General features: G+C 32.9%; 1 protein-coding gene across 1 annotated transcript; it reads left to right on the top strand.

Annotated features, from left to right (window-relative positions):
• The first annotated feature begins 9,002 nt into the window (after nt 1-9,002).
• On the top strand, nt 9,003-10,128 carry LOC133851094 (glutathione S-transferase-like). Its single transcript, XM_062287398.1, has 3 exons — nt 9,003-9,236; nt 9,329-9,377; nt 9,465-10,128. Exons 1-3 carry the CDS (start codon nt 9,087-9,089, stop codon nt 9,908-9,910), a joined length of 645 nt encoding a protein of 214 aa, XP_062143382.1. The 5' UTR covers nt 9,003-9,086; the 3' UTR covers nt 9,911-10,128.
• Nucleotides 10,129-14,736: the final 4,608 nt, after the last annotated feature.

The following is a 14,736-nucleotide window of genomic DNA, read 5'->3' as shown; positions in this document are numbered from 1 at the left end:
TATTAACATATTCTATAAGTAAAAGCAACTTTTTTACCTCTGTACTGCAATCAAAATTAGAATGCTTAGAAGGTTCAAACAGGCACGTTGAGTTCTCGTTAAATATTGCTTTGACCAACAACAAATAATTGGACAGCTCAACAATCAGAAGAGTCCATCCTTAATTAAAGCAGATACATCCATTGCTTCCTTCAGACAGCTATGCAGAGCATCTGTAGGGCGATTTATGTAAGAAGATGCAGATTAATTATGTGATTAATTAATCTAGTGAATAAATAATGGAGCAAAGTCAAAAGTGTTCACAAACAAACATGTCCTTGCGTATAAAAAATTACTGGGCTCACTATGGAGGCTCCTCTGTATGATTCTTTCTCTTGCATGTGCTAATAATTCATAAACATGTTTGTTTATACATGAACACCAACCCAAATCCTTCCCAAGTCCTCTCAATGCCTGAATCTCGGCCCATTCCAGATTCAGCTTCCCAGAATTAGAGTGGCCGAAAATGAGCCAAGCAACCACGATCTATATCTTCCAACTAGTGTTAAAGACCTGCAACAGGTTTATTCACTGTTTAGGAATTCTAGGGTTTTGATTGAGAATTGAAAGTAGAAATTGAAATGAAGAAATGATAGATCGAACAGAATTGATAAAAGAAAATATTAATATGATTTGAATAGAAATGGACAATTCGAGATGTCCGGTTTCTTAGAACATTTCGAGATACTCAACCTTCATGAGTGATTCGAGGTACGTACTCTCCCTCCATATTCAAATCTGATTTACATCATCAACTGGAATGCCTAATGCCTATTACATTGAATTTGGAAATCTTACTCCCATTACCTCCACGACGATCACTTGTAACGGGTTCTTGAATTCTTTTTGTTCTCGATTTTGTTCTATACTTATTCCCTCACTTTTTGCTTGTTCTTGAATTTTCTTGTCAATGGATAACACCTGAGTACCAGAAACAACTTTTAACTCTTCCATTGCTCCCCTTGTTGCACTGGTTCCCCCGTTCTTTCTCTGCAGGTACACCAACAATTTCTTGGCTCTCAATTTTTTTTCTCTTTTTAAGCTGAATTTGTTCAAATTGTTTTTGCCTCTCTCGTTTCTATCTCCTTCCCAACCAAATTTTCCATGTCCATAAAAACCCTCTAAAATTCCTCTTGGTGGCTCTGGTAGTTTCCATTTCCCGCTTGCACACTAGCTAGTTGTCAAACTTAGTAATTGTTGTATCATAGCAAGTTTCTTGTTGTTTTCTTCTTGAGTTTTCTGAAATGCTTCTCTGAATTCTTCTTAACTTTTCAAGATTAATTCCCTAAATTCATCTTGATTTTTTTGCATTGCTGCCATGAGCCAACTGTGAGATTCTTGCATCATTTGCCATTATTGACCTTGTTTGTATGAATATAGATCTTGAACTCTGATACCACTTGTAACAGAATTATTGAAATAATATGTTATCTTGTGAATTCTATATGGTAGATTCTTGCATTATTTGGTGATAATCCGATGGTGGTCCGGTCCGAACGTCTGGTTGTGGCCTGGTAGAGGCTTGACGATGTTCGGGAGGTTGCCTAGTGGAGGTTCGGCAATGGGAGAATGAGACTCTCAAACTCAAAAAAAATGATTTACGATTTTGAAAAAAGAAAATGTTTTTACGGAAATTAAATAAAGCTTTTTCGATCAAAACAAAAATGTTTTCGGTTGACTATTATTTGTTGCACTAAATACAGGCCACCCCTTTTCTATTTTTAATTTGAATATTTTAAAGAAAAAGAATGATAATTTTTAAGTTTTATTTATTTAAATTTTTTTATTCTGATTAACATGTGTCACCATTTTATTGGCGCGCCTAACGCAAATTTTTTTAATGGAATTTGACTATAGGGAACGATTTGTAAATTAAGTCAACCACAAAAATCTCTGAATTAATTTTAATAATAGAATGAGAGAATAATAGAATGAGAGATTTGTAATTTATACCAACTTAGAGGATCAATAGTATAATTTTTCTTTTAAACAATTAGAAACCCATTTCAACAACTAACCTACTAGAATTACGGAGGAATTGGCCCATTAAAACTGGCCTATTATAAGAAAAGCCCACCAGTCCGATTAAGCTGATTAAAGGACCCGCTAAACCATTAGACCCATTACAGTAATTGTGGTTGAATCCGATGAAGTGGGCTTGGAATCTTTGGGGTTTCTGTTTCACTTTTGCCTGGGTTTGAATATGGGTTTTGATTTTGGTATGATGTTCGGGAGTTTTGTCGGATGTTTGGGTTTGGATATTTATATGCAAACTTTTTTTTTTTTTTTTTTTTCATTTCTCTCTCTCTCTCTCTCTCTCTCTCCCTCTCAGCACTTTTCTTTCTTCTCTCAATCTTTCTCACAAGTCACAAGCCTCCACCACTCTTTCACCCACCACTTCCACCGCACGCTTCCGCCACTCTCTTCTCATCTCACGGCTTTGTTTGTGCATAATACTTTCTCTTTTTCAATTCTAATGGCCGCCTTGTCTCTTCTCAAATTTACGATTACAGCTCCTCTGGTCGAGGCATCTAGCACTGAGTTGTCTGACCGCTTCTCCAAGGCCGTATATATTACTCTTTGATCACGCTCCACCATGTACAACCATTTACTCGAACAATTTGCATTGTTGTAGTGTTACAAACATTATTTATTTTTCAACCGTTTTCAAAGGGTGTTTTACTATTTGACATTAATGTTAGCATAAACAAAATTATTAGGGTTAAATATACTTTTAGTCCCTAAGTTTTGAAAATTTTATTTTTTAGTAGCTGAGTTTCAATTCGCATTACAAATAGTACCTCAATTTTGAGAAAATACCAAATTAATACCTCAGTTAAATTTTCCATCCAAAAATTAATGGCCCGCCACTCGTGTTTTAGTATAAAAAAAAAATAAAAAATAAAAAATCTTTAAAAATTAATTAAACAAATAAAAAAAAATAAAAACTTTAAAAAAAATTGAAAAAAAAAAAGAAGGAAAGAAATCAAGGGTTTTGGCCCTTGAGGGTGGTTCGGCCACCCCCAAGGGCCAAAACCCATCAAAATTTTTTAATTTTTTAATTAGTTTTTAAAGATTTTTTATTATTTAATATTAAAACACGAGTCAACCCTCAGAGGTTGACACTTGGCGAGCCGTTAGTTTTTTGACGAAAAACTTGACTGATGTACTAATTTGGTATTTTTCCAAAACTGAGGTAACATCTGTTATGCGAATTGAAACTTAAGTACTAAGAAATAAAGTTTTTAAAACTCAAGGACTAAAAGTGTATTTAATCCAAATTATTATGATAAACAAATAAGCAGCAGAAAGTAAAAGAAAGAATTTAGGGTTACCTCCAACAATCTTTGCTCAAGCATTTCCAAGAACTTTTGAGAACAAAATAATAAGAGTTATCTTCTGACTTATGCCTACCGAATATCGTATTGATGGAATACACAAACTCTTTATTTATAGTCTAGGTCAGGGACCTCAAAATTGGTATACACCATAATTGTTCCTCCCAATAAGGAATAATTAATTAATTAATTAAATTGATTTGATATTAATTTACAAATCAATGCCAATGTCAATTAATTTGATTTGATTTGATTTCATAGGTGATTTAATACAATTAAATTATCATATCGTACACTGTATATACAATTTATTATTAAATATAATAAATCATATATACATGTGGCATATAGGCCATATGTAGAAGATAAAATTGTTTATCTTCACAATTAAGACATGTATATATATATTTTTATGGAAAAAATAAAAAATAAAAAAATTAGTTGCAATTGTTATTACCGTCGCTCATTTTAAACTCTCACAAGCCATTGATTCTTGATGACCGTTGTATTATATTATATTATTTTTTATTATATTTAAAATGTAAATACTGAAAAAATTTGTTTTTTAAAATTATGATAATAATTTTTTTAATTAGCTATTTTAGATTCAAACATAAAGAAGTGATGGTGTGAATGCTCTAAAGATTTGTTGAACCATTTAGACCACCCAATGTGATTCATGTGCACAATGTGAAAGAAGACTTGAAATACTTGAAAAGGTGAAAAAAAGTGACCACGTTTATTTGAATCCTATGAAACTTCAGCAAGCCTAGAGACAAAATTCACAAAATTTTTGTTAAGGTGTAATAAATTTTATTTATTTATTTATTTGAGGATTGAGTAATTTCATTGAGCACACAAAAGAACAATGTCCCAAGCAAATAATTGGTACAAAGTTACATCAGTAACATACAGAACAAACACTACTCACCCAACTAACAATTATTTGTGGATTAAATATTATTTAGCCCCTTAACTAACAGTCATTTTAATATAAGTATTATGAATTGATAAGTGTCGTGATTTGACCATTCAAACTATTTGTATGTTATTAATTACTTAACCACATTCGTCAATTTTGACTGTTATGTTGGATTGAAAATCAAAGTTGACCAAAATATTTAAAAAAATGCTCATATTTTGACTATTGAAAATCGAAATTACCATTGTATTTATTAATTAGTATAAAAAAAAAAAAAAAAAAGAGAGAAAAAAATAAATAGGGATAAATGCAAAATCGGTCTATATGATTGACATAAATTACAAATAGTCTTTTTTTAAAAAAAAATAAAAATAAAAATAAAAAAAGGTCTTTTTCTACTATTAATAAATACAAAGGGTAATTTTTGTTTTTTAATGGTCAAAATATGGGCATATCTGAAACACTTTGGTCAACTTTAATTTTTTATCTAACATAAGGGTCAAAATTGACGGATATATATGGCTAAACAATAATAGATTTGTAGTTTAAAAAGCCAAATCACAACACTTGTTACTTAATAGTGCTTCATAAAAAATGACTACTAGTTTACGAGGCTAAATAATATTTAACCCATTATGTTTACAAACAAATAAGGAACTTCAAGTCAAAACAAGGCAAATAAGCTCAACTAGCCTTTATTCCAATTTCTGCGAAGGTTCATTCTCTCAAGAATACTCGAAACTATCCCTTGCCATACTTCGAGTTCGGACTTTCCAAGCAATAGCTTTTAAAGGAAATTTTACTTAATTTTCTTGAATTTTTATTACAAAGTTAAAAAAATTTCAATTTAATGTATTGAACCTTCAATTTTTTGCAATCGCATTCCTTTCGTTAGGATTTGATGTTAAATTAAATGGTTAAATGGTCAAATAAAACCTTTAAATCTATGTAAAATTTATAAAATTACAAAATTACTTTTAAATTATTATTTAAAAAAAAAATTGCTGAAATTTTGGAAATTTCTCCCCCCATTAGGATTTTTTGTGGGGTAATATTGCAAATTTTTAAAAGTTTGATATAGTAAATTAAAAGTTTTGAACTTTGAAAGAAACATTGTAAAAATAATGAAAGTTCGAGAGAATTACGTAAAGGTTTTTCTAATTTTTATAGTATGCTCCTCCGACTTAAGTTGGCCTCCTTGTTTGATCCCAGTCCTATGTTTTCTTATCTGATAAACACATGATTAATTAGTAAAAACCAAATAATGCAATCAATTTGTTCTTTTGTTTGAGTTTCTTTCTAATTTTGTACTATAATTCTTGTGTCTTACATGGGTTAAGTTTAATCTTAACTATGTATATATAAATTTTTGGACACTTTCTCTTTGTAAGCCGGCCGCTGTGAACGTTGGCTGCTGAAGCATAGTAGTATGTTACGATCTTTATATCCCACACGAGTTAAAAGGCTAATTTTAATCATGTATACATATAAGTTTTTGGACATTTTCTCGTTGCAAACCAATTTTTAAGAATGAATTATACCCAAAAATTTATATCATTTTATTGCACATCTAGACCCTGACCCACATCTTCTAATGCATTCAATTTAGAATTTCAGACAACTTAGACAATTCAATTGAATAGTTACGAAACTTCCCTGTCTCGAGTCTTCTGTGTTGTCTTCTTCATCTTTTGTTTTTTTTCTTTCAAGATATTGTTTTCTTCACCATGCATTTAGCAGAATATTCTACGCATCCGATCCATATCCATGGGATGGGGTAGAGACAGAGCTATACCCTTGAGCTGACTTGTCTTGACGAGTTAAATACTTTTTAGTCTTTATCAATTCTGTCATCAAGTACCTCATGGCTCATACTATTAATACGATCTTTATTTTTCTCTTTATTTTATTTTTTGAACAAATTTATTTTTCTCTTTTATTACGCCATCCATACAACCAACGACAAATTACTTTCATTATTAGTCGGATGGAGTTAAAATTTTGTCATCAATTAACCTAAATACTCGCACTTGTTTCTCTCCCGGTTTGATGACCCGTCATTGAGTTAGAACTGTTAATTTTTTACACGACCTACGAACTGACACAAAATTAAAGATTTTAAATTGAAGAATTTGACTCATTTAATTAAATTGGTTAGATTATGGTTGATTTATACATATGCATCAGCACGATCTGAACCCGACACCCAGCATAATGACAAGTAATTTTTACATGACCCGAGAAACCGACACAAACCTAATACAAAATTAGACGAGGATTAGAGTTGATGAATTTGACCCATTTAATTAAATAGGTCATGTTAAGACTGACCTATTCAGTCTTATACATATACTTTGACATAATCCAAACTCAATACATGAATACGAACACAAACTAACACCCCTACTTTGCACATCCACAAGAGGAGGGGTTAGAGACTAAAGGTGGGAGGAGAAACCTACTTCCAATGAAGGGGCAAGCTCCACCTTTTAAAAAATAAGTAACAAAGTTACAGAGCTAACTTCCATATTGAAATATATATATATATATCTTTTCAAAACATTTATATATGAGATTTTTTTTAAAAGCGTTTGATTGTTTTTTTTTTCTTCAAAAAAAAAAAAAAAAAATGAAAGAGTGGGAGCCTCATATGAAACCCATTTAATAATTATTGTTTTAAAAAATATATTTAAGAGTGAAAAGACATTTTAAAATTTTACCAAACCCCAAATTATCTTTAGTCTTATCCTGTTTATCCACAACAGTACTGAAATTAACCAGTTGGATAGGCATGAGCTAATTTAACCCATAATTTAATTGTTAGATTAACCACAAATGCGAAAAGAATACCTTTTTATTCTATCCTTCAAAAAAGTTAAATTAATTTCTTTTGACTTAGGCCAAGAGTAACCACAATTTTATTTATTTTTAACTATAAAGGAATTTGTATAAGATCTACAAGGGTCTCAAAGATATTGCAAGAGTTTAGCTAGGAATATTCTCTCTAAATTTGTGAGTATTTTAGCTCAACGAAGATTAATTTTTTTTTTTTATTCACATGACTTTAAAATTTAAATGCTTTAAAAATAAATAAATAGAATAATAAAAGTTAACATAAAGAATATGTATTTTTAAAAAAGTGAATAGCTAAAAAATTAAATATATATATAATTTTTTAATTAAGTGCCCCTTAGAAGAATTTAAGGGCATTCCATTGGAGAGATGGGCGGCTCTATGGATGTAAATAAACCAGTCCGTTCGACAGCCCGCTCGATACCCGCTCGGTTTAACCCGATCCAAACTCGAGCTCGATACTGTAAAAACTCGATCGTTACTGTAGAAACCCGCTCGATTAGTAAGTGATACATACCCGACTCGCTCGACAAAACTCGATAGGAGCTCACGAGCTCAGCTCATTTAAAAGCTCGACCGAATCGCTCGCCCGGCTCGTTAGTTCAACTCGTTAGCTCGTTCATATCTTACATATATATTAGTAAATAGTAAATATAGTATAATATATATAGTATTACATATTAATTATAATACTTTGATAATAATATTTAGTATGTTAAATTAACATATTAAGTTATTAACCGTTAGTATATAACAATATAACAATATTAAATAGTTAGCATATATATATATATATATATATATATATATATATATATATAAACACATATATCACATCACACATGGTTAACAATAGTTATATATTATATTTATATTTTAGTTACTTAGTTATATAGAATATATTAGACTTACTATTTGTTCACGTTATACATATACCATAGTTTATACTCTCTACTTATATATAATAACATATTGTTAATTTGCTACTTATAAACTATAGTTATGTACTATATTTTATAATATGCATTATATAGTTACATATTATATATTTTTGTTATTAATAAATGCATAGAGGTTGTTCATAAACTTGGGCTTGAATTCTGCTTTGATTACTCATTGAAAAATTTAATAGTCTACATCGAGCTCTAATTGAGCCGAGCTTGTCCAGTTATCCGGCTCGGCTCGAATGTCATTTTCAACGAATTCGAGCTTGAGCTCGAGCTCGTCCGAGTTTTAAACGAGCCGAGCTATAAGCCGAACTTGAACATGCAATTTATAACTCGGCTCGAATTCAAGCCCGACTATTTAAGCTCGACTCATAAATGAGCCAGTCTTGAAATCTTCAAACTCGACTCAGCTCGGCTCGATTACATCCCTAGGCGGCTCAAAGTCACACTGCAACAACCAATGAAAACATCGCCTTTATCGAGCGGGGGTCGGTGATTGGTTGGGTGCTTTCACAATGTCTGAGCTGGCAGTCTACCAAGGTTGGCTTGACTTCCATTTTAGGTTGCAACTTGAGGGTGGTGACAACTGAAACCCACCAAACAGTAAAGATAAATTAAAAAAATAATAATTAAAAAAAAAAAAAAAAAAAAAAAAAAAAAAAAAAGGTATTGTAGAAGTCATCCACTGCGTAATCAGCTGCCACGTACTTTCTTCATTTTTTTGCGACTCGAATTGCTACTGATTATAATTCTTAACGGTTTAGATTTGATTTTAATTTTTTTATTATTATTATAAGTAGTTAAATCTCCACCGTTAAAATCTATGTAATTTGTTTTCTACGTAGAGGATTCTAGAAAAAGGAGATTGAAACTCAGACCACTCCCCCATCTTTATAAAACCAGCATAAGAAACTCTGCTTCGATACCCATCTACTTCTTGCTCTATCTCTTCTTTGTTCTCGATTGCTTATCACCATTTGCGCAATCATGGCACCCATCAAAGTCCACGGACTCCCTTACTCAACAGCAACACAGCGGGTTCTAGCTACCCTTTACGAGAAGGAGCTTGAATTTGAGCTTGTTCCTGTAGACATGAAAGCTGGTGAACATAGAAAAGAACCCTTCCTGTCCCTCAATGTAAGAACAAGAAACCTTTCTTGTAGCTCAAATTCTTAGGATCCATTATGTTTGTTAGTATGTATGGATCTAATATTTCCTTGTTGATGCAGCCGTTCGGTCAAATTCCAGCTTTTGAAGATGGAGATTTGAAGCTCTTTGGTAAAGTTTACATAAGTTTATATGCAACTGCCGACAGTACTTGATATACTTCATCTGCATGATTTACTGATTTTCATCCTATTGCAGAATCCAGGGCAATTACTACGTACATCGCCCACCAATATGCTGACAAGGGGACCGATCTGGCATGCGGAGACACTAAGCAGAAAGCAATCATAGGGGTGGCGATTGAGGTGGAGGCGCACCAATTCGACCCTTCAGCTTCAAAGCTTGCCTGGGAGTTGGCATTAAAGCCAGTTTTTGGAATGGTTACCGACAAGGCAATTGTGGAGGAGAACGAAGCTAAGCTGGCTAACGTTCTTGATATCTATGAGAGTCGGCTGGCTCACTCAAAATACTTGACATGTGACTGCTTCACCTTGGCAGATCTTCACCACCTGCCCGCTGTACAATACTTGTTGGGCACAGAAGCCAAAAAACTCTTTGATTCACGCCCACATGTCAGTGCCTGGGCAGCTAATATCACAGCAAGGCCAGCTTGGTGCAAGGTCCTTGCCCTGCAGAAGCACTAAGGAGTGGTAGCCGCTGCCGGCCGGCTTCTCTATGAGGATGGTCATTTGCGTTCAATAAGCACGAGTTTTAATCTCATCTAGTTTGAGTCCTAGTGTTATAGTATCCTGAGTCCAGTGAGAGGGCTGAGATTTTACGGTTGCTTTAATGAGTTATCTTGCCTGCAATCTTCAAGTTTATGAACTATTCCATAATTCTAAATGATTACTCTACTTGGAAATGATTGCCCACTTGGCCACTTCTCCCATTCACTCACAGAGAAGTGAAAACAGAGGAAACAATTTGAACAATTTCAATCTACTCTGCGTGCTATGAGTGAATTATAAGTCTCTGTTGCCAAAATTTTAACATGTTCCATTAATTAAGCAAGAGTGTGTTTTTACTTGTGAACTGCAATCAAAATTAGAATGCTGACAGACTGATCACAGTAGAAGTTTCAAACAGGCAAGTTGAGTTCTCGTTAAATATTTGCTTTGACCAACGACAAATAATGGGACAGCTTAAGAATCAAAAGATTTCATCCCAGATATATTCATTCCTTCAGACAGCTATGCAGAGCTTCTGTAGGGACATTCATGTAAGAAGATGCTAGTGAACAAATCTAGCGAACAAATAATGGTGGAAAGTCAGAGTGTTCAAAAAAACAAACATGTCCATACGTCTTCAAAAATTAGAGGGTTGAACAAGCTTTCGTGACTTGTTGGCAACTAGGGATGTCTTGTCTACTCGTACAAAGCTTTTATATTGGGGTTTTCAAGGAAATGTGAGATGTGTTTTTTGTCAATACGTGAGATTATTTATTTTTCTCACGTGGTTTTAGTATATAGCAGAGTGGAAGGGCAAAACCATGAAGGCTTATTTTTGTAGGTTGGTTTTTGGTTCTACGATTTATAATATTTGGAAGAATAAAAATGCTTTGAGACAAGGAAATAATCACAAAGGAGAAGCTTATAATTATAGAACAAACGGGGAGTTAAGATTCGGTTTATTCTTAAAGGTAAATTCAAGAAGACCATAGGAAATGGCATTCTCTGTAGTGCTTAGGGTTTACATCGAGTACGTGAAATGATTATTCTATTAGGAAAATTAATTATTTTTATTAGAAAAAAAATGTGAAAAGAAATAGTCTTGAAATAGTCATTTTTTTTATGGGCAATGAGAGAATGACTATTCCAAGTGTTAAGATGGTTATTATATACTTTAACATCAAAGCTATTCTATTTCAAATTCATCCATTCTCAATAAATATTATTCGTATTTGCTAATATAATAGTCATTCCACCGTTGTTTTGCTATTTTTAATGTGTTTGGTTGTTTGTTAATGAAAGTTACTCGTTCATTAAAAAATAATAATAACAAAAATAAAAAAAAATACAAAATCATTCCCTATGATTTATTTGATTTGCAATTAGTTCCATATATGTGGTATCAAAATGATCTCAAATGTCCTTAGATATGCAAAAAAAAATAATTTACGTCTTATAGTCAAATTACGTGCACTAAGTTAACAAAATCCGTTAGTGTGACATGTGAAAGCCAATAAAATTGTGGCACGTGTCATATTTAAGTCAGTATTACATTAGTGGAATCTGTTAAGTCAATAGATAAAATTTGAATATAAAGAATAAAATATTTTTTAAGCATACCTCACGGATCATTAAATTTATTTTGATATATATAATAAAAACCTAATTACAATTCAACTAAATAAAAAAGGAACTGATTTTGCATATCGAAGGACACGTGTTCAACTCTTGGTGTTACAACTCTAGGCTGCTCTGAATCTCTGATATGAAAAAGGAGACGAAAATGCAATCGTCTCGAACATTTTCTCCACTACACCATTTTTTTTTTTTAATAAGGTCATAAGGGTGATATGCGATCTAAAATTGTGCGTTTTCAAGAATTACTTTATTACCTACAATTTGAAAATATATGTTTTCTACGTATTTAAATAATAAATTTTTAATAAACGCAATCTCGATTTGATTTAAAATCTCACTTAAATCACAATGTCAAATACAAATTAGGATTCTCTCAAATTATTTGTCCAGATTTAAGAGAATTCGGATAGATAATTGTGAGAAACTACTTATAAAATAGGACTTACCTGACCAAATAAAAGATTAATTAGACTACTGATGCCCCTACCCCTATGCAAAACGAAGAAGAAAGCCCTCTCCTGTATAACGAGCTTCTATGGAGATGCTGAAACAGGTTCAAGATTCTCAATCCAAGGCTCACGGTTAGGTGGAGGAGCTTCAGCTGCAATTCAGAAAATTTGCAGAGGATATCAGGAAATTGGTAAAATTCAAATCTCCTATTACTAATGATCATGAGGTTAATTACTAGGAAAAATGTAGAATCTTGGATACCAGAATCTTCAGGTGGGAGTACGTAGGAATGCCCGACCCCGTCAGATGCGATTAGACCTTCACACTTTTGACGGTGAAAATCCATCCAATTCAGTATTACAAAAAATAAGAAAGGGAAATGCTAAAAATACTCCAAGTGCACTTGTCATTATATTCTTATACGTGGAAAAATCTCCAGCAGCAATGGTTTTGAGACATCCAAAGCTTCGTAACTATCCCAAACTCCTTGTAATTAATTAAGATTTGCCAGTGTATCTCATTTAAACCCATCTGTGCTTTTACAGTTTTTTTTTAAAAAAAAAATAAAAAAATAAATAAAAATTTGTTTCATCTATTGACTGCTAAAAAGTATCTTGTTCATCCCTAAGGGATAATTCAATCGGCTGGAGACCACGCCTTATGAAACGGATGTCACTAGTTCGAATCTTCCTTCTTCCTCTTGTATGGACATGTAAAAATAAAATAAAATAAAGTATCTTGTTCTGTTCCTGAGAAGGAAGACTATCAATAAAAGACCTGTGTTTTACAGGACTGTAATGAAGACCAACTCATTTTTTATTCTTTATTTGGATATTCTCTACAAATTCTTCAGATTTTTTTTTTTTTGTTAATTATCCCTCATTTGAATTATTTCTTAGTTCTTAGAATGGAAGGAATGTATTAAAAAGCCACGTCATACTTTTTGGTGATATTGTGAAGCTTCACTCTGTAGGGGTTTTTTTTTTTTTTTTTTCAAGAAAATAAGGAAAGGATCACAAGGATTAAAACACTGAAAAAAGGGTGGCCGGACTCTCCGATATCATACCCAAAAGAAAATTATGGTGCAGGAAATAGAAGGTAAAAGTAGGAAATGGGTCATAAAATGTCCCGGTCCTATAAGTAAAGGCCGCTAAAAGCGGTTTAAGTACGCCAAAACAGAAAAAAATGAGTAGCTTTAACCCTACTCAAACTCCGGCCTGCAATGTAACAACAGCAACTAAAGGAAAAAAACTGTAGAAGAAAAAGCATTATAAAATCAATAGGATCCAAAAAGGAAAGATTACTCAATTTTGGTCCAAGAACCCAAATAAGTGAAATAACATAAAGTCAAATAAATATAAAAACAACAAAAAACCAAAAAAAAAATCAACAGCTTCGACCGCAAGCGGGGCGGAGGACGGAGGTGAGTGGGAGCTGATCCACAAGTGAGATCCACGTGCCGACTCATGGATGTCAGAATGTGCATCGACCGGTGGCGTTGGGGAGCGGGAAAGCCAGCGAATGCAATAGAGTGGTGCATTGGTGGCTGGGTCTATCGAACAACACAGTGGAGGAGGCAGAGTTTTTGATGCTAGATTGACTATTTAATTTGCATAATCATACCCCCCCTTTACCTCTAACAAAGTGGTATTAGAGTGATACGAGACAGGGGCAGGGGAGGAATTGCATAGCATGCCAGCTATGTGTAAGACTAGCTGGACGTGGAGCATTCTGAGATACATGCAGATGGACGTGGAACCTTTTGTGATGTGCTGGACGTGGAGTCTTCTAGTAGGAACCTTAGTAAGGAAATAAGAGACCTGGTGAAAATTGGATTCTTGCTCATAAAGCAAGAATCCCTTTTCTTGTGGGTCACGAAGGAAATAAGGGGATTATACCCCATTAGGTAGATTTCTATAAGTAAAGAAATAAGGGAATTGCTTCCTTCCATTAGCTGTTATATTTTCCTTTTCTGTTCTACCATGTAACTCTATAAAAAGAGGAACTTATTAATAAAAAAGGTATGAAAAGAAAAGAATTATTATTCAACTCTTGTAGTTGAATGGGAGGTTAGGGTTCCTCGAAAACCCTACTATCTATCACCATAGTTAAACACAGGAAGTTAGATCCTGCAGCCTTGCCTATCTCTAGACCCATAACCCGTTCTCAAACATTAACCCATAACATAGAGCTTTGTTTACTTGCCGGTGCGTACATGAAGTGGTCCTATCTTGAAAGAATTCTTCTGACATTAATAAAAAAAAAAAAAAAACAAAACAAAAAAATCTTATAGAAGAAAACAAAGGAATAAGATAGCGATAATTACACCTTCATGATACAAAACCTTTTTGCTGTCCTTTTTCATTAAGGTTACCGGCATTACATCTGTCGGAAAAAACTGCATGTTCTAATTTCATGAATTAGTTTTAGAATGACACAAAACAGCATTATTTTGAGTAATACTCTTCAAAAAATAGCATTAATTTAGGAAAAACTTCAAATTCTGTACCATATTCTACCTAATCTAATGAAGCTTCTCGATCGGTTTTCTTTTGGTGCTAATTATATTCCCTGGCCTTCGGTTTAGTTATGTTCTCTTTCGATATTTGTTAAGGCATTTGGTTGCCGAAAAAATGTTGCGAAGTGAAGAAAATCAAAATTTTGTTTGCACTTCATTACTCAAAACAAAAGACTTGTAAAATAATTAACCATAC

Source organism: Alnus glutinosa, chromosome 12 (genome assembly GCF_958979055.1).
Source record: "Alnus glutinosa chromosome 12, dhAlnGlut1.1, whole genome shotgun sequence".
Lineage (NCBI taxonomy): Eukaryota > Viridiplantae > Streptophyta > Magnoliopsida > Fagales > Betulaceae > Alnus > Alnus glutinosa.
This window is presented reverse-complemented; position numbering and strand designations above follow the sequence as displayed.

Excerpts from the sequence above, each read along its gene's own strand:
- LOC133851094 (XM_062287398.1), top strand. The coding sequence starts at position 9,087 with ATGGCACCCATCAAAGTCCACGGACTCCCTTACTCAACAGCAACACAG. Across the intron at positions 9,237-9,328 it reads AACCCTTCCTGTCCCTCAAT|CCGTTCGGTCAAATTCCAGC; the intron begins GTAAGAACAAGA and ends TTGTTGATGCAG. Across the intron at positions 9,378-9,464 it reads TGGAGATTTGAAGCTCTTTG|AATCCAGGGCAATTACTACG; the intron begins GTAAAGTTTACA and ends ATCCTATTGCAG.